Genomic DNA, 25,595 nt, shown 5'->3' with positions numbered 1-25,595 from the left:
AGAAGCACACTCGTTATATACATTATAGAAAAATGAATATTCATACAATTCCGAGTAAAGCCCACCTATTCCAAGAAACCTTATGCATATGCTAATATATTATGTAATTGTCTTTGTGCATGCTTACTAAATAGGGGAAGGGGTCTTGGGTGGGCTCTGGTGGTCTCTAGTGGTCGTAACCCCCCCATAGTTACACCTTCTGCTGCACAACCCCCCTTCTGCGCAAGCGTGGTCGAGGCCTTTCTGTTGACACATGCAGGTGGCTCCGAGGAGAAGGTATTCTGATTCTTACAGGATTTATCTCTGCTCCTGGCGCCAGAGCTGTGAATCAAGTCATTTAAGACACTACAATGATGTTCTTCACAGTCTTGCTTATCTCTGGCCCTTCTTTGTAATTAGTGAGGAATTTAACAGAGACCTTGGATTCTCTAAGGCTAAGCGCAAGCAAGAATCCATGATGACTATAAGTGTTATCAGTCCGAGCAGCAGACCCTGCCTTCAAACCATGCTGTTAGCTTCAGAACATACTGTTACTATAGCTGAAGGGAAAATTGCTGAAAGAAAAGCTGATTCTGCCTAAAGGTTGCACAGAGTGGGCCTTTTAGGGCCTGCTTTGAGGCTTGCTTTTATTAAACCGTCTGGGACCAGGGACAGGGACAGGAGTGCGCCCAGAAAGTGGCTTTTCACAGAGCTGCCCCTCCGGGGCACACGGCAGCGACGGAGAGAACAACCCGCCGCCATCGCCTCAACATGGCGCCCGTGACGTCACGAGCAGCGGCAACGCCGCCGGTGGCCCCGCCCTCTCGAGGCCCCCGTCCCGCCGGGGTGCCCCAGCGAGCGCCTGACGCCACCGCGCCGCTGCTGCGGCCGCTGCCCGCCTCGCTCTTCCCCGTCCCGTCGGGCGGTACCGGTTCCCTCCCGCACCCCGCGCCTGACCGGCGCGTCGTCGCGGTGCTGTTGCGGCGTTTCCTGAGCCACGCGGTCAGGCGCGGCGGGGCAGCCGCGGGGCCCTGAGGCGGCGGTCGGGCGGCGGCGGCGGCGGATCGGGCGGCCGGTAGCCGGGGAGTCTGGGCTGAGGAGCGGGCGGCCGGGCCGGCGCTGCCGAGATGCCGCTCTTCGCTCCCAACCCCTTCGAGCAGGACGTGGGTGAGCGAGCGGGACAGCGGGGAGGCCGGGCGGCGGCGGCTGGGCCCGGCGGGCCGGCAGGCAGGGCCGGTGCCTGCGGGGCGGCGGCCTCCAGCTCTGAGGGAGACACAGTAACGGCGGGCGGCGGTTGCAGGCCTCGGTGAGCAGCCGGGGCGTCGGGGCCCGGCAGTCCCGCCGCGCAGCTCCAGGGGCAGAGCGCCGTGCTGGTTGTGACACGGTTACGAGCACTCGGTGCCGCCGGCCCGGCCTGCCCCGCCTGCCGCCTTGGGTCTCGGGGAGTGGGGTGACCTCCCGCCTTTCACGTTAAGTTGCTCGGTACACAAGGTGTCCGTGGAGTGTGTCGTTTTGGTGTGGAACTCAAGGGTGAAAACCACCTCTGTTCGTGTCCATAGGAACCCATTTTTATGGCTTTTTTCAGTACCTGACACTAAGGCGTCGTCTGGAGGCTGATTTGGGGGCACCAAGCTAAGCCTGAGCTGATATTTCTTCCCATGACAAAACCATGAGGCAACTTTGGCTGGAGTTGGTGCCATCGGCAGGATGAAAATGATGACTCAGTTGTTTTGTTTTGTGCTTCTGCTCTGTCTTGTGCTTTCTTGAGCACCAAACTTGTTCTGTGTGTTGCTATTTTAGGGTTTTTTTTTCTCTTCTTTTTTTTTTTTTTTTTTTTTTTAACAATGCCTGTTCTGAATTGAAGCACTGGAAAAAGCAATTAAATTAAGCTGGATACCAGAGTCAGATTTACATTTCTTGTTACAGTGGAATTTTAGGTAAGAGAAGAATTCTACATTCTTGGGATTTTTATGAAGGCTGCGGTGTATACAGATGGAAGAGGTTGTTGTGAGTGCTCATATTGCCACACCATCTCTTTTTTGTTGAGTATAAGTTGCACTGTTTTCTTAACGTGCCTGCAAAGTTTGTGTAACAAAAGCTTCTTTTTAGCTTTTCACAAACCATCCTGAGGTTTTTAATGTTGACCTAAACAAGTAAGAAAGTAGAAACTTGCCAGACCCGCTGCACATAGTCCAGTTTTTCAAATACCTTTTGAAGTTTTAGGTGTGTTTTGCCAGACTTATCTTTCATATGGCTCTAACTAATTTATTTGCACGAGTGAAGCCTTTTCGAACTGGGGACTCTCACAGCTGTGCAGAATTCTTGGGCAAACCTAAATGCCTCAAGAGCTTCAAGACTATAATACTTCAAAAGTGCCAGTCTGTTCACTTGCAGTTTCTTAAATTTTCCCTTATATATACTGAGTGTAACTGTCCTACAGTCCCTTGCCAGGAAAAATCTGTTTGCTATTAGGAGCTTCTTAAAAAAATTATTATTCTGTTGTAAATTAGACTGTCCAGAATATCAAATTACCAAACGTGGATGGTCTATTCTGTAACTTGCAGTATTTACATGAGTGGTTTTCCTCGCTTTTAATATGCATCTGTCAAGATTTAACTTTTTACATTTTGTTTTCTTTTTTAAAATGAAAAAGACAAAGGGGACGTGCCAAGAAAATAGCTGAGCCCAGCAGACTAATTTGACAGAAGAAAGTATTTGGCTGGTGGGTTGGATCATCTGTGAAGGTGATGAGTTTGGAACGTTGGTGACTTGAATCAGCTCAGCAAAGGCTGTGAAATGGTGGTGAAAAAGGGGCAGGATGCCCCTGCAAAGGTTAATGGGAAGAACAGGGCTCTGCTTTTGTCAGCAGCCAGCAATGAGGTTGACCCAGCTCTCTCTCCAGACCATACATCTAGTACTGCTGTTTTCTTGGGGCACCTTTGCTTTGCCACAGCTGGTTTTGCTTTCTTGGCTCTAAACCCATGTGTTTGCTTTCCAGCAGAGCTGCGCAGAGTCTTAGTTCCTTGGCATCTGCTTTGGTTTGCCAGGGGAGGGTCAGGTTGGACATCAGGAAGAATTTCTTTACAGAAAGGGTTATTAGACACTGGAAGGGGCTGCCCAGGGAGGTGGTGGAGTCACCATCTCTGGAGGCGTTTAAGACAAGCCTGGCCATGGCACTTAGTGCCCTGGTCTAGTTGCCATGGTGGTGTCAGGGCAATGGTTGGACTCGATGATCCCAGAGGGCTCTTCTAACCTCATTGATTCTGTGATTCTGTATACAGTCGCAGTGGGCAAGATTAACCTATGGAACGGTGTTTTAGAGGAACGTGGTTTCTTTCATCTGTTTTTCCTATTGAGAGGATACCACAAAACTTCACTTCTTTAGAGTGTGAGAAGCTTTTAATTTCCTGTCCAAATCTATTCAGAGTTAGTTCATATGCCCTTGCTGTTTTCCCAGCGTTGTCCTTTGTCTCAAATAACCTTCATCTCTTAAGCAGTTGCTCCTTCAACAGAGAACAAGTGTATTCCCTTTCATCTTTTGTTTAGTTAGCCCTATTGCATAAGGTTGTTGACGTGATCAAGGGAGTAGGAAGTATTTTTCTGTGGAGTCTGACTGGCATCCAGAATTGTACGGCGTACCGTGGGTCGCTGATAGCCTTTATGACAGGATTTCATGTTTCCTTGTGCTTTGCCTCAATGTTTACCTGGCGTGGTTCGTTCTAGCATGTGTTTGCCTTTGTGTGCCTGCTTTACCTTGGTGGCCTGTGTCCTCTTGGGCTAGAACTTGGTGTACTTGTCATTCTCTTGTTTCCAACCGCTGAGCACTTTGTTTCTGGGAGAATCTTTTATTGATTCTGACTGTGAATTTACATTTGTCCTACTAACTTTTTCTACCTAATCCAGTCCTCAAGGGTTTACATTTCCCTTTACGTTATGTTTTAGCCTTTCCTTTGGTTGATGATACCTTCCAGCTTCCCATACCCTTGCTGTTGGTTTCAGCCAGGATATATTAATACTCATTTCAAGACTGACTTTTGAGGCATCAAAATCAAACCTGAACAGACAGTTGATGTTAGATTCGCCTTTGCTAAGACATCCTTGCCAAGAGCAGCTGCTTTCTGTTACAATTCACCATGTTTCCTCTTCATTTCTCAGTCTCTAATAATTCTTGTCTGCAGCATTTTGTCTAAAGTCTTGCAAATGTTTGAGGACAAGCTAATTGTTTTGTTTTTTTTTTTTCTATGTCGTTTCTTTTTTTCCTGAAATGTAGGGATGATACTTTCCAGTCTTCAGCCCATGGCTTTGCCTTCATTTGACTGATTAGCGTTCCTAAATTCTGAGCCTGAAATTTTATGACATTTCTTTCTCATTTTTGAGATTACTGGTCTGCTCCCCCAGCCCTGCCTTGATTATTTTTTTTAATATATCATAGCCTCACTTTTTTTGGTTTTAATTATATTATGAGGGATGTTTTGTTATATAATGTGTGACTGCTGGTAACTTTCATTTGGTGCTTTCCAGGCAAATTAGGGTTGCCTTTTCAGCAAGGACCAAGCAGACCATGCAGCGTTACTGGAAGTGCACGTCATATGACTATAGTGTCATCCTGTCTATAATCACTAATTAAATCAAAGCTAGAATTTTCTAATTTGGCTAGACAAAGGCAAGGCAAACAAACAGAGGTGCGTGGGATTAAATTTCTGGTTTTCATCCATGTGGTTCTGCTTTATCTTCTGAGAAACAGCAGTCTGGAGTCGTCCTCAATTGTTTTTTATTTTGCACTTTTCATATACTAACTCTGTTTTTACTTACTTAGAATGGCTTTGTGTAAAAGTCGAAATATTTGTGTGCAGACAAGATTTTATTTCACATAGTTTCAGGGGGCAAATCAGTCTCTAGAAAATGTTTATTTTAGTGATCAGAGTCTTTAGCAAATGCCATATCAAATTGAAAAGTTCTTTGTGCTAAATCAGTGCTTGAGTGCTTGTTTTCCCTCTGTTTCTAGCATTAAAATTGGCACAGGTGGGGAAAAAAATGTATTTTTATTTTTTTTAACTGTCCTGTTGTTTGGTGGTGTTGGCAAGCCTGGCTCAAGGGAATTGAGGACTGAAATAACAAAATATTTTGCAAGTTTGAAGGTCATAGGTGGTAGGCAGCATGGAGGTAGAGCTGTCATCAGACCAGGATCGCTGATTTCGCCATGTCAGTGTCAGATGCTAACGCTGTATGTTAAATGTGAGTGAGAGTTGTGTTGTGTAAGAGCGTGATACACTTTTGGTAGGAATCAAAGTGTCATGTTGGTTACCTCAGCAGAGATTCCACAGACCTTTTGGGGTGCTCGTATCACACTTGGGGAATTCTGGAGACTGAGGTTCTCACAATTCCCTTTATTTTCTTCCTTTTTGTGTTCATATATGTGTTTTAAGATTCCCCCGGTTGCTCTTGCCGTTTCCCTTGCTTCTTGCCATTGTGAATATACATTTGGAGGTGGTGGAGTCACCATCTCTGGAGGGGTTTAAGAAAAGCCTGGACATGGCACTTAGTGCCCTGGTCTAGTTGCCATGGTGGTGTCAGGGCAATGGTTGGACTCGATGATCCCAGAGGGCTCTGCCAACCTGGTTGATTCTGGGATTCTGTGATCCCAGCAGCACATTTAATTGTGAATTCAGATCCTTGACGTTATGCCAGGATCTTCAGAGGCTGAGGACTTGCTGTTTGAAAAGATCTCAACAGGAATGCTTTTGAGGATTGCCACGTGTTGCCCAGTTGCAGTCCTCATAGTATATTTTTTTCCCTGTCTTTTGGTGTTACATATGTGTATTACCCATCCCTTCCTTGTGAAAAAGGGGAGAAGAACTCGTGCAGTTGGGCTGGAAAGGGTGATGTTCAGCTTTCCTTTCAGATCCCGCAGTCCTTTTGGATGTTGGGTCCTGAAAAACTTGGCTTTAGCATTACCTTCTGTTTTGGAAGAGCTGGTGATGGTGTTTTAAGGCAGTAGCTTGACAAGCATTTCTGCTTTTGGCAGTGAGATCAGTAAACAGTTCCCATCTCCTTCCCAGCTACTCATTTTAGTGCTGTCTCCTCTCCTGTGTTGGCATCGTTTTTCGTGCAGCTGCATGGCAAATCAGATCAAGGAAATGATCCAGTTAAAAATGATTAATTGTGTTTTTTTAATTCTTTTTGGGTTTTTAAAAATATACCAAGCAGCAATAAAAATAAGCATATTTTGCTTTTATCATAATTTCCATAAAACTAAGCTCAAGTCTAGTGTTTCTTCATTAATTGGAGGACTACAGAGTAGAAGTCATAGCATTTTTTTTTTTAAGTTTATATTCTCTTAGCACTGAAAAAATCTTGGAAAATGCATCCTCCCACATCTGCTGCTTCTGATCAAAGTCCATGTCTCAGCATCTGTGAAGTTGTTATCCTTCAAGATTATTCTTCAGCTGGAGCTCGTGTTAAGCAAAAAAACAGATGCTGTTAAATTTGTCGTGCTGGTAGGGAAGAAAAACACAAAAGCTGTAAGAATTTGCTGTAGGGCAGCCGTCATCTGCTCACCTGGACCATGTCTGTGCCTAGATCAGGCTGTGCAGATACAAGAGGAGGGAGTTTGCATTTTATATGTACAAACGTGCTGGCTGGGGGAGAGGAGGAAAAGCATAGGAGCTGTGAGTAAGTAGTGCTAAGCGTTGTGGTAGCTATGCTGTTCTTCAGGGTGTAGAAGGTGTGGAGTTGAAAACTTCTCGGTGAAGCCTGGTAAACATTAAGCCTCGCTGTTGGCAGTGTAAGAGTTGGTCTGGATAGCATGGGACATCTTCTGTCATGGCAGGCAAAGCTGATTGTGATTTCCTCTGAGGGTCCAGGAAAGCTTTGGTACATCCTCTGGCAGGTGCTTTTGAGTTTTTGTAGAGGACAAAAGTGACACTTGTGTCTACATAACCAACACCATCAAGGGAGGAGAGCTGTTGGTGGGTCCCAGCAGGCTGAAGGAGCTGGAGCTGTTGAGGTGTTGGAGCGAGTCCAGAGGAGGGCGACCAAGCTGGGGAAGGGTCTGGAGGGTCTGACCTCCGAGGAACGGCTGAGGGAGCTGGGGGTGTTTAGCCTGGAGAAGAGGAGGCTCAGAGGTGACCTTAGTGCAGTCTACAACTATCTGAAGGGAGGTTGTAGCGCAGTGGGAGTCGGCCTCTTCTCCCGGGCAACCAGCGCTAGGACAAGAGGACACAGCCTCAAGCTTGGCCAGGGGAGGTTCAGGTTGGACATGAGGAAGCATTTCTTCTCAGCAAGGGTCATTAGCCATTGGAAGGGGCTGCCCAGGGAGGTGGTGGAGTCCCCATCTGTGGAGGGGTTTAAGAAAAGCCTGGCCATGGCACTTAGTGCCCTGGTCTAGTTGCCATGGTGGTGTCAGGGCAATGGTTGGACTCGATGATCCCAGAGGGCTCTTCCAACCTCATTGATTCTGTGATTCTGTGATTTTTTTTTAATAAATTGAATGTTAAAGTGTTTAAAATCGCAGGCGCTCATTTATTTTCAAGAACAAGCAATGAGTTTTGTGTTAGTGTCCTAAAAACATTGATGCACTTAAACGAAAATTTAAGAATTATGTCCTTTCTGGGTAAGTTTTTAAGAAGATTTGTGCTGTAGGAATGTGCTTTCAACACAATATTTGCTTCCTCTAAGTGATCAGTCTGGCTTGTGAAGGCAACCTATGGCCAAAAAGGCAAATTTCTACTCCTCCTTCTTGGTCTGCTTTTACATCTGTAACAAAACGCTTTTTAGGGGCACTCTTGGCTGCTGTGCTTGCGTTTTCTTTGTGGAAGCCATTCTGCTGAGCCAGCCCGAGTATTGTTACAACTTTTAACTGCAAAACTAAGTGGTGAAGCTGATTACCAGAGAAGATGCTTAATTGCACACGTGAAATTGGGTTTATCCTGCGGTAGTATTGCTGTCAGCAAACCTTGTAGTTTTGGAACAGCTGCTGTCACAGAACATGATCACATTAATAGCGAGTGACCATTACGTTCTGCTTTAATCTACTAAATAGTCTTTAAAATACTCGATCCCAAAGGGATTTAGTGGCTTCTCTTAGCAAAGTAAAATTCTGTAGAAGTACTGATGATGATCTTGCCATGATTATGAAGCCCATTCTGATGGTGTTAATATATAACGTAAAAATCTAGAAGCACTTACCTTTGAATTTAGTTAAAATACTAAACTGGCAGGTTAAAATTCAATCCTAAGGCAGCAAATGCAATGTATAAAATATTTAATTTGCTGTTTATAAGCTGTTTTAATAGAACTGTATTATCTACATGTGATTAAAATAACATGGCTCTAATAAAAACCTAAAAGGAAAGCACAAATAAATAGCGTTAAGCCTTATCAGTTAATATAAAGAATGATATGCTGCAAATATTAATTAGGGATACATTTGATAGAACAGTCTGTTTTTTGTTGCCCCCTTCTGTGCTCTCTATTAATCCTGCCATGCCGTTTATTTTTGTCAACACTTGCTGTGGTGTTTAGATTTCCTGAAAAATCTAGTAGAAAAAAATATTTTAATGAGCGTGTTGGGTGAGGAGATGGTTTTGCTTTAGAGTCCTAAAGAGTGGGGGGTTTGGTTTTGTGGTTTTGGGTTTTTTTTTGTGGAACATCCATGTGAAATATTAAATGGCATGTGGATGTTAGAAGAACTTGAGCAAAGTGTAAACTAAGGCTATGACTTAAACCTGGAGTAACTAAAACTGTACAGAAGCCTTTTCATCATTTACAACGTTACGCTTCAAGAGTTGTTTCTGTTTTTGGAGCTTTTAAATACTTCTCAGATCTGCTAGTTCAGTGCTGAAAACTGTACGTAACACTTGACAAGACAGCAAAAATTAGTGATGATCTGTAGAAGACGCTGCCTCTCAGTGTTCTGTGTGTGGAGTCTCCTTTTTTGGCTGAGAAAATGTTGGTTGACTAGAATCTGAAGGTGATAATTTATTACACTTAATCAATCTTGTTTTTCTTTCTAGAAAAAGCGACGAATGAATATAACACCAGTGAGGACTGGGGTCTTATTATGGATATATGTGACAAAGTTGGAAGTACTCCTAATGGGTAAGCTCAGCGTTACAACGTGCGATTTCACGTTCGTGTGAAAATACCGTTTCAGAGAGAATGTGTCTCAAAATGCTCATCGTGGGCAGCTCTGCAGAAGCACTACCAATGTGACACTCCTGCAGGCTCCACAAGGACGTGTAGTTGGCTTTAAAAGTCTTCAGAAGAAATGTTCCAACAGGATTTCTAGTAAAGCAGTTTGTATATGCTGAGTGCGTTCTAATTTTTATGGAGTTTTGCACAGTAGACCAAGTTATTCATATTTAATGGTCTTGCATAAATTTCGAGAAGCAACTGTGCCAGTAGGAAAAAGTGAACTAGTTTCTTTGCAGAAAATTAGCTAGCTAGGTTAGCTGTTTACGGTGAGAAATTTGTGTTTATTCATTAGGAGGAACAGGACGGAAAAAATTGGGATCAAAACATAGATTAATTTGAATCAGGTTAGCCTGAGTGGTAATACTGAACCATGAGTGATCCTATAATGGCCAGAAGTATTTGCTGAATTTTAAGGTAATCTTTTTTAGTGATAACATGTTTTAAATTTTGAAGTAAACCTGAATTAGTGCATAGGCTGGATTCTTAAGTGATCTTAGAATTTTTATCAGTTATATATAAAGTTTAAGATTACTACACTGAGAAAGTTTAGTTGTTTTTTTTTTTTTAATTAAATACCTCCCACAGGAAATAATATCAAATCAGTTCAATCTGGGAATCTTCATTCCTAAAAAGTGTAGAATGTCCTTTGAGCCTTTTCTTAAAAATTATTTTTTCTTTTTAGTGCCAAAAGACTTTTGTGGAGGGAGCTGTTTCAGATCTGCTTGGAGGAGGGGAGATAAAAAATTTAGGGTGTTTTTTTTTTAACAATTACACATGTGAAATATGTAACTATATCTAAAAAATATGTAATTAAATCTTGATTTATATTTTTGTATATACAATAAAATCCTAAATTCCGGATTTTAAATGCCACTGCTGCTAGCACATTTTAGTTCAGTTTTATGTAGTTTTCTTCCCTCCTGCCCTCCACTAAGAGCCATCTTCTGAATGTAATAAATATTGTTGCCTACCCTTAAATAAATATATAGCTTAACAACATGTATGTTGGCTTTGTTGGATTGTTTGTATATTAAGTATGACTCAATGTTAGGATTAAAACCATACTCTCTGGCTATGTATCCATCACCAAGTAACTTAGAACAAGAGAGCTGGAGTAGTAACCCAGAGCAGTTGGTGCTGAAGCCACTGCATCCATCCAATTTGCAGCTCAGGGTGTTTGGGTTTTTTTCCCCCTACAGAACAGGTTTAATCTCTTCTCCTAAACTGAATACCCACACCAGCACTGATGCACATTTGTCTGCAGATCCTGTCACTGGCTCTGGCTCTCGTGGCTCCTGGAAAGGTTGGAGCACATTTGGTCTGCATGGAGGAGCTTCTGGCTTAGCTTCTTCCAAGAGGAAATTAATCTGCATGCACAAAACTCCTCTGTGCACTAAATGTGCAACATGTGGGAATGATCAGAAAATCTGTGACAAAAGCAGACTACTGCTCTAAACCAAAATGTGGATATAGATGCAGTTTATTGTCTTGTTTAATATAGTGGCATAAAGTCTTTCTCACTACTGTGCACGCAATACATTGAAACAAACATCTTTTTTTTCTGTTAACAGTGAAACAGTTTTGGTTTCATTTCTGCACAGGCTTTTTTTTTAAGCTTTGCCTAAGGTTGCAATTCAGTGATGACTTTAAATTGACAGGAGAGAGAATTTGTGCTCAAGAGGGTTGCTAAATATTTCCTCTAGCTCATTGTGTGGTGGATTCCTGGTGAATCTGATCTTGGCAGTGATCTGGCTGAAAGCCAGTAAAATAACCATTTATTTAATCATCACTGCTCCTCGTTCCTTTTTTTATATAGACATTTCTTTCATTGTCTATTTCAAATCCATTTCTTCAACTTAATTGCAATTCCTCCCTTTACGAGCTGTCATCAGTTTTATGGACATTAATACAAAATGCCAGTGTAAAAATGGAGTCTGTTCCAATCCAGTACATATATAAGAACAAACAAGTTGTTAAATATTTTTTCCAGACTAGCTCTGGCAGGAGTTTAGGTTAGGTTACATCTTTTTCAATAGACCCAGTTTTGTTTGCTTTCCCTGCGTGGTATCTGGTATCATTCATTCCCCAGATCATGTCAGTCACATTTATCACTAATAGGTTCTTTGTTCCTTTTTCAGAGCAAAAGATTGCCTTAAAGCCATCATGAAGAGAGTAAATCATAAAGTTCCCCATGTGGCTTTGCAAGCACTTACAGTGAGTAGACTATCACTGTTTCCAAAAAACTTTGTATTCTTTTATGTAATGCAGCTAGCAAGTGTGTACTGATCAATTAATACCTTTATATATCTTCAGTAGAATTCAATCAGAGTGTGCACGCTCAACAGAGGATTAAATTTAACCCTTTCTATGTATGCTTTTATTCTGGATTATTTTCCTTGTTGTCATACACTTTCACAATTGTATTTTTGTTGTCAGCTTTTAGGAGCCTGTGTATCAAACTGTGGAAAAATATTTCACTTAGAAGTATGTTCTCGTGATTTTGCTAGTGAAGCTCGAGCTATAATAAACAAGGTAATTTTTTATTCCTGTGTTTTAATTTTTACTATGAAATATGATGTATTAAAGAAGGAACAGGCTGATAATACGTACTCCAAATTTTTACAAAATTACATGAGCAATTTTAATTCAAATCTGTGGCTCTTCCTAAGCTCAGTTAATTTGATAATGGTGAAGGCAGCTTGAGGAGAGTTTTTATTTGGCTGAAATGCAAAGGGATAACTGTGAGAAAGTTAAACTACATTTTTACAAGGAAAAAGGTAAAGTCTTTAGTCAACTTTGTTAGTTTCCAGAGATCCTCAGAATGCTGAATGAGGAGGTAACCAAGAAAGGAAGACCTAAATCATAGAATCATTTTGGTTGGAAAGGACCTTAATGGTTAGAGTCAAGCAGCTGATGGGATCTAAATCTGGATGTAATGAATAAGCAGAAACAGCTTTCCCCTAATTACTGCTCCAGTTGAAGACAAAATGGCTCATGGGTTAAAAAGAAGTTAGTCTTCAAATATATGGGAGGCCTGGAATCATCAGAGGTGGAGCAAAGCAATTAAGGAAACTAATAAAATTGCTGGGAAGCAAAATGAGTTCACAGCTCTTCTGTTTCTTGCTTTGTATGGAAAAATAGGTCTTAAAGTCCTCCCCTTTGTTCTCATTAGCCATGGTCCATTCTGAAATAGAACATTGACCTTCATGGTCTGACAGCACTTGTGGATGTAAAAACAAACCTTTAATCCCACTGAAGAATGGTCTACTGGAGCATAATTAATTTTGTTGTTGGGAAATACTTATGTTTTACCCTTATCCCTGGCCCACTTGGGGGAATCATCTTCAGAGGGCAAATAAAATTGTACTTCCTCCCTTTTCTCCAAAAGAAAATGAGTTCAGACAAGTGTAACAAATGTCTTGGTGCTCAGACTGAGCCTATCAAGCTACATCTTTCAATTAAATGCCCAAACTTGTCAACGTTCTCACTGTTCAGCATATGTTTACACGTGAGGCACAGGCTTACAATGTGGTCTGAGCTACGCTCAAGTGAGACATCTTGGCCGTGCACTGCGTTTGTGCGGTCCCAGGCTCTTATCCAGACAAGCCAAGTGAAGCTTGTAGGTGATCCCAGCAGCTCCAGAACCCTTGTTCACCAGCAAGTATCCTGAGGTTAGGTTGGATGCTTTGGGTTCAAACTATAGTCTTTTCATCAACTGTCAACAAAACTAGAAAGTGTATGGAGTCTGAAGTGCTTTGGTCCATGTTCTACCCTCGTAGTGCTGACATGACCTTCACATATGTTAGCTGCTATATTGAAGAGTTGCTCTTTTTGCTCCAATACATTTTTTAAGGCTATTATGTGATTACAGGATTAACAGCTGATGTTTAATGTTATTGTATACACCGAGATGGTGCAAAGATCAGGTTTTTATGAGTTCCTGTCATCTGAGAAGTCAACAGGGAGGAATGTGTTGTGGCATCTGAGGAGAAGAAAGCAGAGATCATAAAAGGTAGAGAAGGGGTATGGTCTAATGTAAGACACTGTCTTTCCCTACAAGACAAACTTAGGTGGTTGAGAGGGGAATAACAATACAAATTAGAAGTAGTGAAGAGAAAATTGAGGTAAAATGTAGGGTGACTAGCATAAAGGTGCAGAAAAGTTGGGGTAAGTGTAGTAGATAGCCTGAATCTCTTCAAAACTATTGAGATGGAAACACGGCTAACATTTGAAATGTCAAAAAGTTTGTCAGTCTTTCCTTAACCATTCCTTAACCACCTAAAATGGACCCCACTAAAATAACAGCAGTGTAGGTAGGTGAGCTGCCTGCAAGATCTAAGCTTTAGCTGTGCGAGGGAATTTGCATCAGAGGATTGCTGTAAGGGTTGAAGGAGTTTTACTGAAAGGGAACTACTGGTTTTGTTCATTTTGAGGTACAATCATCCCTTTCTATGCAATTTTGTCTTCTAGGCTCATCCAAAAGTATGTGAAAAGCTAAAAACTCTAATGGTGGAGTGGTCGGAAGAATTTCAGAAAGACCCGCAGTGTAGCTTAATATCTGCAACTATTAAATCTTTAAAAGAAGAAGGTGTAACTTTTCCTGCAGCTGGATCGCAGGTAAAAGCTGATTTGGTTCTGTTAGGTTCACTGTTCCTGGCGGTGAACAAATTAAAAGCTGTCCAAGTGGAATCTTTGTGCTTCCAATCAGAGGAGAGCAGGACCCTTGTTCTGGTTTGGTTGCCTCCTTATGCTGAGGTTCACTTCCACTCATTCTGCTTTTGTATGTCCCTGCCTTCCTAAGAAAAATAAGAACAGACTAAAGGCTATTTCATGATGCCCTTCTGAGTTGTTTCATTTCAGATCCTCCCTTTCTTCTGATCACTTTTAGAGCATCATTGAGCTGTCACCACCTTAAATCGAAGCAATTCTACACCCACACTTTGTACTTGGTGTTTCATGGTTCTAATTGCTGACTTGGAGCACACATCTTAACTTTTCTTCACAGAGCCTCACAAAACAATCCCTAACCTCACCCTTTGTATTTCTCTGCTGGTGGTGTATTACACCTCATCTTTGCTGGCAGATACAATGACAGGTGTTTTTTTTCCTATGTTTTATTATTGATGCTTTTAAATATTTTCGTGTTAATTATGAGTCAGGTGAAGACCAGTCCTGAAAATTAGAACTATAGTTTCTATTATGTATTCCCTACATGAAGTTTACTTTTCTCTGTATTAAACACAGAGGGTTTTTTTTACTTTTGCAATCTTTCCTTCCTCCACAAAGATGTTTTTACTTCTAAATCTAGGATATGTGTTAAAACATATGGCAGAAACGTGAAAGATCTAGAGCGCTGGCAACCAATTATGCTTCCTTTCCTACAAATACATATAAAATGACATCTTGATGTTTTTACCTCATACACTTCACCTCAAAGAAGCAGAGCTGAGGTTTATTTTTATTTGGTACATTTGTACAGAATTGTTTTCTAGGACTATTGGTAAACCCTAGACACAGCTAGTGTCTGAAACTAGGTTTGTGCAGGAAGACTTCCTTGTTGGAATGAAAACTCCTACGAATGACTTCACTCTGCTGCTGTGGAGACTTGTATTATTTAAGTCAGCAGCTCTCAACTTGATGTATGTTGGCTCTTCTTTCCCATTGTCCCCCCAGCAGAGACAGAGGGTGGCTCTTTGCTCTGATGTGGAGATCTCCCTTTTCAGCAAGTGCAGCTGCTGCTTAATAACTCGGGTCTTCGCAGACGTAGGACTCCAAAAAGCTTTTCTTCCCTTTTGAAGCGAGGGGTGGAGGACAAAGGTGGAAAAAGCAGTCATTTAAATGAGTATTCTCACTTGATTAAATGAGACTAAAATAATTACTTCAATGAGATCAGTTATTATTAGATATGATTATTTATTTTGCTTTGTTCCTTGCCAAAAACAAAACAAAACCTGGCTAAGAATCTGAAGACTAGTATTTTTTTCTTCTAGAAAGTCATGTTGAGTCAGTAACGAAGTGCTACAGTAAGGCAGCTAACCAGGAACAACTTACTACTAATTTTTTAAACTATATAATTATAGAGCTTTCTTTTTCCTTTGTAACCTGAACTTATTCTGTTGTTAATACATTTGCAGGCTACCCCAAATGCTGCTAAGAATGGTTCATCATTGAGTAAAAACAAAGAAGATGAAGATATCGCTAAAGGTAAATTGCTAGTCACAGCCTTGGGTTAGGCTTGTGTGCTAAAAGCTTTGTTAAAATGCAAGTTTATTTTTACTAGGAAAGCAAACTGCTTTTGTATGCAGGGATAAAATATACAAACTTCCTTTTCTTTTTTTCTCCCCTATTTGTAGCTATCGAATTGTCTTTGCAAGAGCAAAAACAGCAACAAATGGAAACTAAATCCTTGTACCCATCTGCAGAAATTCAGCAAAACAACCAGAACTCAAGGAAGGTGCGAGCTCTGTATGACTTTGAAGCTGTCGAGGACAACGAGCTCACCTTTAAAAGTGGAGAAATTATTTTTGTTTTGGATGACAGGTATAATATACTCAGATGAAGGTGTCTTTAATCCAGAGCTGTTGTTTTCTTAGGATAGAAAGTTTTTCCTCTGATGCTTTTTCCCCCACAGAAATGTATATTATCACTCTGGCCTCCCTCAAATCCCTTTATCTTCCACTCTTCGTTCCTTAGCCCAAACTTTTGACCTCAAGTCATTCTTGGTGCAGGGAGAACCTCTCTGTGTTACGTTGGGTATTTCATGCTGTGGTGCAGGTCCAATTTGCTTGTAGTTTTTAACGTGGATATAACATATGTCATAAGAATATGCATACATGTTACAGTGCTAAATTCCAGCTACTTCCAGAAATTGGCAAGATCTGGCTATCAAGCATCACGTTTGCTAAGAATAAAACTGAAGAAAAAATACTTAAGATAATTGTTGTTATCACTGCTGTCCCAACGATAGCTAAGAAGCAGAACTTCTTCCCTGCTAATGCTGTTACAGACTGTGACAGATCAATGATCTTTCCAATGTTAGTCCCCACTTGTGTACTACTTACAAGCTTTTAGATGAAGCTGTAATGGGCTATCATCTAATCAATCTAAAAATGAAGAGTTGTCTTAAAGTTTGAGCGATTGCTACTGAACAATTTTACTCCCCCTGATCCCTCCTCTCCTCCCCACCCCTCAGCTCCTGTGTTTAGCTTTGCTACTAATCTCTACAAATGTTCTCCTTTGCCTTTGTTATCAGGTACACAGGGAAACTGTGTATTAGATATCACAGGTTTTCTGTCAAAAGCCCAAAATGTCACTGACACCAAGCGTTAATATTCAGAGTTTTGTAACACAGCTTTCTTTCCCCAGTGACGCCAACTGGTGGAAGGGTGAAAATCATAGAGGAGTAGGACTGTTCCCATCTAATTTTGTGACTTCTGACTTAAGTGTGGAACCCGAGGCAGGTAAGTTAGCTATTAAAAGTGACAGATTGTTTTAGAAAGGTGGGCTTACGGTGGAACTGCTAATTAGCCCATCAGCAAAATAATTTCTTGAAATCAGCCCAAGGAAAGAATTGAGAGAGAAATCCTGCTCTTGTGGCAAGCAAGCAAGCATATACCACTGCTGTAGCTCGCTTCAATGATTTCTATTTTCTGATCCTCCTCTAAGTTGTTACCTTTTTCACGTTACAGAAATTCAGTTCAATTTACTGTAGTTCTGTCAGTACATATGAATCCAGTAACTTGCCGTTTAAAATGTCAAAGTCTCTTGTCAGACATCAGACCTAGTACAGAATAACATTCGTACCCATGTCAGTGGTTTGTAAGAATCACATTGTTAAATTTATCACGATACCAAAATAAATCTTAACACTTGGCTGAAAGTAACTGTACTTTCAGCAGTGTTGCAGGTGGTTTTGGGTGCTAATATGACCCAAGAGTCCTTCCCTTGCTGGTCCTAGGTTCACAATCAGGGTAACAGCCCAAAGGAAGCAGCCTGTCCAAACATTTTCTAGGCAAACCCATTTCCCAGCAGCTAGGTGTATCCCTGCTTAAAGTACTTACTTGAATTCCTCTCATGTTTAAAGAACTGATGGCAAGCAAAGAGAAAATGTGTTTTTTAAGTTAGCATAGTGACATAATGGTTGGACTCGATGGTTGGACTCGATGATCTTAAAGGTCCTTTCCAACCAAGATGATTCTGTGGTTCTGTGAACACAGCTGCAGAAAAGAAACTCATGTTTGTTCTTTCAGCAGCTGTGGATAACAATTCTGTTCCTGAGGATCCTGCAGAAGAAATTAAGAAAGCGGAACCTGAGCCAGTTTATATAGATGAGGTATGCAGTCACTCTCAATATAAAAAATTGCTGAGGTTTTACATTGTTTTTACATAGTTTTACAACATCGTTTTGTTACTGAATGTTAGCAGATAATTCTTTTTATATAAAGAACTTCTTTTTATTTGAAAATTAAAACAGCCTCTGCCATGCTTCAGCAATAACTGTTCTTAATCTGCTGTTCACCTTTCAGGATAAGATGGATAAAACACTGCAGGTACTTCAGAGTATAGATCCTACAGATTTAAAGCTTGATTCTCCAGATCTTCTCGACTCAGAAGGTACTTTGAGCACTAAGTGAGCTAGTTTTTGTTATTTCTTCCACAATTACCTTTTGTGGATTGAGCTGGTAATTCTTTTGCATTTATTTTAAGCTTAGAGAAACCGTGGTCTGTACTAATAGTGTGCTGTAGAATAGCTCATTTCACAGTGGGAGTGTGGGGCTGTATGTATAACTCTAAATTTTCTAGTAGTTGCCAAGCCAACTCCATGTTTAGCAGGGTAATTTGCATAACTACCAGCTAGTGTACAATGCCTGATCTTTGCAAGATCAAAACTCTGCTTGAAATAAGCAATTAATTTTGCGTCAAAATTTCTCCAAAATATACTGGCTAGGAAGGGAGAGGAAGTTCAGTTCACTTAAGAGCCAATTTATTCAAGGTGTGTAATAACAATTGAGGTACATTAAAAAAGGAGTGTTCTAGAATGGAGAAAGGGAAGGTAAAGGAAGCTCTATGGTACAGCAGATCTTGATACATTCATGGGCAGTCTAGGTTGGGTATTCCAGTAGGAGATGAAAGTCATAGGTCTTGCATGGTGCAAGCAGAAATGCAAAATTCTCCATATTTTTTGTCAGTAGTCTTTTGTTTGAGAGGGTAGAGGGAAAGAGGAGAGAGGATGATGAAGCAGAATAACCCAAGTATTTTTCCTGTCTGTTTGAGCTGGGACACATGTGATAACTAGGTGCACTCTCCAGTTTCGTGTGCTATTTTAGTGTACTTGGATACAGTATTTTTTGGCTGCATTTAAACTCTTAATTGTGCAAGACACTAACTGCCTTGGCATTTTTGTCTTCACAGATATTTGCCAACAGATGGGTCCAATGATAGATGAAAAACTGGAAGAGATAGATAGGTGAGCCATAACGGAGCCTCTGCATTATCTGCTGTGATTAAATTGTGCAGTTGTATTATTTTTTTTACTTTCTCTTTTATCTCCCAAGCTAGAAAATCTTGCAAGAAAGAAATTTTGACAATTCTACTATTTTTTTTTTAACACTTAGGTACTGAGGTCCAAGTGTGTGTGCTGAGATTTGATTGCTGCTTTCCAAAACTTACTGCATAAGTTACTGGGTGCATTTTGTGTTAGTGATTTTATGACTGCAGCCTTTTGCACTCTGTCTAGAGCTTGGTATTTTCAGTTTGCTGCTCGCTGTCCTCCATGGAAGAAGAATCTATTCAATGGTATCTTCACCTCTTCCCTCTCAGACTCCTAGGGATATTTGAGGGTGAAAAGAAAAGGTGACTAAAACCTGTGGAGCTGCTTGCCTTATTGCAGCTAGGGAAGAAGAGTTGTTCACCACTTGGACTCTCCTTCCAGTCCCATTGCTGTGAGAAACAGAAAGGTGTAAGAAGCAGCATGGCAGTTTTACAATATAGATGTGTAACAAATTGACCATCTACCTTTTAAGGTTTTTTTCCTTGCCTATTCAAAACTGTTTAATGAACCACTCTTTTGCCACCTAACACTAGATGTTAGAGAAACTCAGTGTTTGCATGTATTTGTTTTGAAACAGAAAACATTCAGAATTATCTGAGTTGAATGTGAAAGTTCTAGAAGCTCTGGAGCTCTATAACAAACTGATGAATGAAACACCAATGTATTCAGCTTACTCAAAACTCCACCATCCTGCACAATACCCACCTACATCTTCTGGTGTTTCGGTGCAGGTCAGTACTCCTTTCTGGAAATAGAGCCTTTCCTGATATAGATTGCTATTTAAAAAGCTGACAGCAAAAATCAAGTGTACACTTTCTTGCTAGCCTGTGAACAATCTGACGTTGCCTCGTGACTTTTTAGAGCCTTTAGAATAAAATATCATTTAAGCAGTAGAACAGAGTGCTTCAATTTGCAGTTACCTGCTTGTACAATAAGGTGTAGTTGTTAATTTTGCTCTACTTAACAGAAAGCTGCTGTATTAAAAATAGTAAAAAATGTACTTTTTCTAAATATAGAAACACTAGTCTGGGTTCTTTTTTTTTCCCTCAAGAAATTAACATTTTATATTAGGGGATGTAGTTGCTCAAAACTGTTTTACAGTGTCTCTAATGTGCCATATTGATGTTTTAATAAAACAAAAATGGAGGGGAAAGAGGGATTTTTACGCTTTCTCTGAAAAGGATCTTTGAGTGAGTGATTTTACTTTAAGTGAATTTTACTTTAATGTTAATTGTTCAGTGGGAAAAGAATAGTTGCCATAGTAACTGCTAGATCTGAAAATATGTCAGTTAAAAGTAATTCCGTGTGCTTAACTCCTGGTAACGATGGAAAAATCATTATATTTGGAGGTTAAAAAGTAACGTGAGCCAAAAGGCAGCTGGAGTTTACTGTTTCCTCCAAGAGGTGTGCTTCCATGGTGAAAAATACCAGGTAATGCCAACCACGCTGAGCTTAGTGTGGTTACTTGGTGCAAAGCTGGCTGTTCCTTCAGTGTCCATATGCCATCCAAAGTCCCAAAGCAAGGAGCAGCACAGACTTCTGTAGGCTAAGCATGTTATACCACCTGGTCTACCTGAATTTTCAGTGAAAACTTGCATTATCTTGAACCAGAAGTGCAAGAAACTAAAGTTTTTGCTTTCCTTTTGTGTTATAGTCTTAGAATATTCCTACGTTTTCATTTCCAAAATGTGTTAAGTAACAAATCTCGTATGGTGCCCATCTTCCTACTCAACTCTGTGCATGAAAATACGTAAGGATTGAACATTTTAAAGACAAGGCAAATTAGAGAGAAAGAAATAAGGTTTCTGGGAAGGACAGAAGTCTTGTACATGATACAAAAGGCTCTTCTTTCAGATACTAAGCATTGACCTTGTTAGCAGGGCATTTCAGAAAGGTTCCTTCTGCTGAAATAAAGGATTCCTATTTAAAAGGTGTGATGAGAAGTTACAGGTTTTGGTTTTACAACCTTGTTGAAAAAATTAATTGATGTTCATTCAACCTTTGAACCCTAACATATTCATTGTAGTGGTCTTCTGTGCCACATCTGCTGCTCCTTAATTGACAATAAAAGGTCTACAATGGTTTTTTTTATTTACAGTCCTATCCTGTACAGCCACCTAGTGGAAACTACATGATCCAGGGTGTTCACCAGGTCACAATGTCCCCAGGTTACAGCCTAGGACCTGATCAGATGGGGCAGTTGAGGTCTCTGCCTCAAAGTATAAATTCTTCTGGAGCAACTCAGCCATCCCAAGCTGCGTATTTAAGGTATCGCTTCAGCAAACTGTTAAATCAGTTAAATCTTCCTCGTGGTGATTTTACTGCTTTGTCTAGAGGTTGTGTGTTCTTGGGATATATTTACAGTGACACATAACACTGTGATAATTTTGAAAATATACAGATTGCTTTTGGACTAAGCAATATTCTTATTTTCAAACCTGCTTATCAGATAGACAGGAACTTGTCAGAACTGGATGTGGTTTGTTTTGTTGCAGCCCAGGAGCAGATCCTGTGTTAACCCAGACGTACGTGAACCAGCCCCCTGGCCTCCCTGCTGGCACAGCTGCCTACACCCAGCAGCAGATGGGCATGTCAGTGGATGTGTCGGCGTACCAGAACAACACACCGAGTTTGCCTCAAGGACCAGGTTATCCCGTGGCAGTTCCTGCTCATTCTGTTCTACAGCAGCAAACAAATTACCATCAGCAGCCTCTCCTTTAAAAACGAACCAGCTCGTGTTTCTGAATTAAGGAATAAAGATTGCCCGACCTAATGGTTTTTATAAATACCTGTCACGGATATCAAAATGCATTTTCCTTTTAAATAACCCAACTTAGTGCAGAGTAAAAATACACATCAGAGCTGATTAAGTGTTTGCATAAAGACAGCTTGAACTAAATTACTTAATGGTTTAAAATAACTTCAGATTCCTTTGAGCCCTTATTTCAGAGGTTTCAGGAAACACCACTTGTGAATCTTAAGTTAAAAGATTGTCCAAAAATCATTTTGGTTTAGACGTGTTTATGAAAAGTTGAGGATGCTCCATCATTGCTACGTGTTGCTCTCGTTATGCATCTCTGGTATCTTACTATCATCTTTCCATCCAAGTGGCTTTAGAGAGTCTCTGCTGCCTTAGACACCACCTTCCCTCTGCGCTGCTGCAGCGAGCTTTGCAGCGGGATGGGCTCTGCGTGGTTGGAACAACTGCACGAGTTCGGCAGACGGGAGCTGGAAGAGCAAATTATTTGATATTGTGACAGTGAGGACCACGTACCTACAGAAATATGAAACATGAGATTCTTTGTGTCCTTTGGCAGAGGTACTGCAAGCACGAGTTGCCTTTGCAAGGGAGGGGAGGGATGCTCCCAGCTGCCTGGGTGGGCACTCTGTGGATACAAGGTGCTGAGCCAGAAACTTGTGCAGAATCTCTTTATTTTCCCTTTTTGGATGTATTTAGAAGTGAAGGAGTATTGTAGTTCCTCGTGGTAAAGGAGGGGCTCAAGAATGTTTGATGCTTCTTAAGACTGTGAGAATCTGCCTTGTTCCCTTTCCAGTGGGGAGCCAAGTGGCGCAGGAATCGTCTTTGTGGGACCAGGGGGTTCTTGCCTCTCTTGGATTTCCTTTCTCTGCCACCATTTCCATGTCTAAATAAATGCTGATTAGTCAGAGCGATTGTGCTCCTCGTTTAACACACGGAGGGGTTGGTATTGAAAATGACAGACACGTCTTTAGGAAACTGTGGCAGCGTAGAGTTTGGTGGCTGAGAAAAGAAATCTAAGAATTGCTTCCCTGATGCACTTTTTTCATGGGTGGGGTTTGTCCAAGAGGAGCAGGGGAGCTGAATTATCTTTCAGGAATGTGGGATTTCTTTCTTCTATTGTTTCAAACTCTGAAAAAAATCACTTTGTTCTCCTCCTATTTACCTACTCACGTTAATTATACCTATTTTAATGCTTTTATGATGAGTCATAATCTTCAGATTGGGAAAATAACGTAAGCAAATCACTGATAGAAACACCTTGATTAAATGCATGAAACTCCCAGATGTCTAAATAACTATGTTTGGTGTATAAATTTTCTACCAAATGAGAACTATCAGATTGTAGAGTGTGTTGAGTACTAAACCCCACCCTTCACTCAGCACCGCCTCCATTTCTTTTACACTTTATTTAATTATTTACTATCGTGACCTTATTCATTTGCAGCCTCATGCTTATGCAATAAGATAGTCAGCACCTGCTCTTTAAATCGTTTTTTTTAATTTAAATTTGTGCAATTGGAAGGAAGCTTTTGTCTTTCCTTGTGATGTGACTTTGTCTGTATCCTTCCCCTTGAAGTCGTGTAGTATAAATGTTGCAATACTGAAGTATTTTGATAACTTGTTCCTTGTGTTCTTCAAGAAGAGCAATTAATTTGAATGCTGCTGTTTGAAATTCTTATTGTTTGGAGATTTTTTGGTAAGAGTTCACTCTGTTCCAAGCTGATCTGTAGTCAAACTAAACCTTGCTATCATTTAGATAGATTCTCCATGTAAATTGAGATTAAGGCAGGTGTTTTGATTGGATTCAAAACTTTGGCCCAGCAGGAATATTGAGTATCTTAAACTGAGATGTGATTTGATTATGTTCAGTTAATTATTAAATATAAATAATGTATATACTCATTTGTCTTGAGATTTTCTACACAGCTACATATATGCATACTGTTAAAGCTTGAGATTTTATAAAAGCAGGATTTGTCGTTCTGTCATCTCTTATATTCCTAATCTGTGATATGCAACTTGTAGATAGTGTAAAATAATTTAATTATTATTAAAATAGTGTATCTAGAGGGGTTTTGGTGTTAATAGGGTCTGTTTTTTCTCTTCATACTTCTATACATTATCATATTTATTTTTAAGGCCTGATTGTAACTGAACATGCTGCCAAAGGATTTCTCTAACTTCAGATTTCTACATGAGGTTTCTACCTACTGTTTTGTATCAGGAACCAACAGTAGATCACTTCTGCTTTTCATATAAACTCTAAATGGTTAACATAGAAATCTGTGCAACTTTATAATGAGGATTTTATTGTAATATATTTGTTTCATGAGTGTTGAAAATATCAATACTAGATAAATTTTCTTCTAGTATGAGCTGGCAAGTTATTATGTCTGTGTTATACAGCAACGACTGGGTTTGTCTGCAGTATCCCCACGCCGAGATGTTCTGAGGAATCGTGGTCTTTCCTGCAGCCTTGATGTGACAAACGTTGTGTATTTAATTTGGTACAGCAAGTACAGTGTTAAAAAATGGAATTGTTTCTGTAACAAGTTAAACCTTAAAAATAATGTTTGGTGTTTGTTTTGCTTTAGGTTTTGTTCATAGATGTTCATGGGCTCGGGTCGTTCTTTCGAAGGCTGTCCTGTAGGAAGGGAGCTGAGCGGGGCATGGCTGCAGCTGCAATCTCTTAAGGAATTGTTTTCTGATAGGAAGATTTTATTTTTTTCTTATTTTTATCTATGCATCTTTTCTAAGAAATAATAGGCACTACTCTTAACTGAACACTGTGATGTGTCTTGTTGAATGAGTAACCTTTTAGGATTTATGCCTCTTACCAGTCAAGCTTTACATGAAGCTGACTCAAGCTGGTTTGAATTGGTGGAAATGAAAAATGAAGGAAAGGAAACAGAGCTGGGGCAGGTTCTGAGCACGGCCGAGCGTTCACAGCTCTGCTGCCTTCCCCAACACCGTGACATCTGGGCGGCCAGCGCGTGACCTGGCCACCACGGACGGCACGCCTGGACTTTGAGTTCGGAGCAGGGTTCTGCTTCTGTCCTGTCGGGGGTTCAAGGTGCACATGTACTGGCTGATGGATGTATCACAGTTCTTGCAGAAAATCATCTTAAAGAGTTTGCAGTATTAAGAAGAGGGGATCTGTTTATCGCGGTATCCATTCGGCCTCCTGTCTGCATACGTGTGCGTTGCCTTGTGTGAATAAAACCACGTTTGTTTAACGAACGCGGGTGCAGAGCCTTCTGTTTGCCACATAATTAAGTCCCTGCCAGAACGATAAGGCAGGAGCCACGGGAGTGGTGTGTGGAGGTCAGCACTGCAGCCCTCCCAGGCTGCAAGCTGTGATTGCTTAGGGCTTGTTATAGGTTTTCATGGAGACTCGAAACAAATTATAAGAATAAATCCTTTGAAGATACCTTCTGCCAACATTGTGACTGGACACAAAAAACGTGCAAGCAGCCTGATGTACCTGAGAACGACTCTTAATTGTTATTTGTCTGGAAATCACTGTGTGTCATCATTTAGTTACAGCCCTTTCGAGCTACTGACCCCAGTGGGTTGAGCTCAGGTCACCTCAGGCTGCAAATCTAGATCTTCTAAAGCCCAAGTGTTTACTGAATTCCTAGCAAATGCTGGTCTGCTTTTTGGTTTTGAATCTCAACCTAACCATTACTACCTCTTGCTAAAGTGAGGTGACAATGTGTCAGGTTTCTGGACAGTATCTTCACTTGGGAAGCAGCCACCTCGTCATGCTCACATTAATGTTTAAAGAAAAGTACCTTTCCTAGTACTGACTTAATGATTAAACTGAATTTTAAAATGATCTAATTTAGACTCCAGCATTCACGACCCACATTCGTCTTTGACAAAGAAACCAGGCTGCCTCGTTTCATCCAATGAATTAAAAAAAAAAGCCTGAGGTTTGTGTCTATGGCGAGAGAGAAAGAAACGTTTGCTTTGGCCCTTGCCCAGAGGGGTGTGTGTGTGTGTTCAGAGCTTTCTGGTGTGAAAGTGAGATCAGTTCAGACGCACACATCTCTCCTCTTACTCATTTCAGTGGGAGGTGAGGTGTGCGTGTGGTTAAAGCGCAGGAGC

General features: G+C 40.8%; 1 protein-coding gene across 2 annotated transcripts; it reads left to right on the top strand.

Annotated features, from left to right (window-relative positions):
* Window positions 1-1,015: 1,015 nt before the first annotated feature.
* STAM2 (signal transducing adaptor molecule 2) lies at window positions 1,016-24,721 on the top strand. Of its 2 annotated transcripts, none has more exons than XM_068407939.1 (14): window positions 1,016-1,146; window positions 8,994-9,078; window positions 11,313-11,388; window positions 11,611-11,706; window positions 13,645-13,791; window positions 15,309-15,378; window positions 15,528-15,714; window positions 16,540-16,634; window positions 17,427-17,506; window positions 17,700-17,787; window positions 18,586-18,640; window positions 19,302-19,455; window positions 20,823-20,992; window positions 21,220-24,721. In XM_068407939.1, the coding sequence occupies exons 1-14, from the start codon at window positions 1,107-1,109 to the stop codon at window positions 21,443-21,445; spliced, it is 1,569 nt and encodes a 522-aa protein (XP_068264040.1). In that variant the 5' UTR covers window positions 1,016-1,106; the 3' UTR covers window positions 21,446-24,721. The 2 variants fall into 2 exon arrangements, with proteins under 2 accessions (XP_068264040.1, XP_068264039.1); XM_068407938.1 differs by having other exon boundaries at window positions 17,424-17,506.
* Window positions 24,722-25,595: the final 874 nt, after the last annotated feature.

Source organism: Nyctibius grandis, chromosome 9, assembly GCF_013368605.1.
Source record: "Nyctibius grandis isolate bNycGra1 chromosome 9, bNycGra1.pri, whole genome shotgun sequence".
NCBI classification, from domain to species: Eukaryota; Metazoa; Chordata; class Aves; order Nyctibiiformes; family Nyctibiidae; genus Nyctibius; species Nyctibius grandis.
This window is presented reverse-complemented; position numbering and strand designations above follow the sequence as displayed.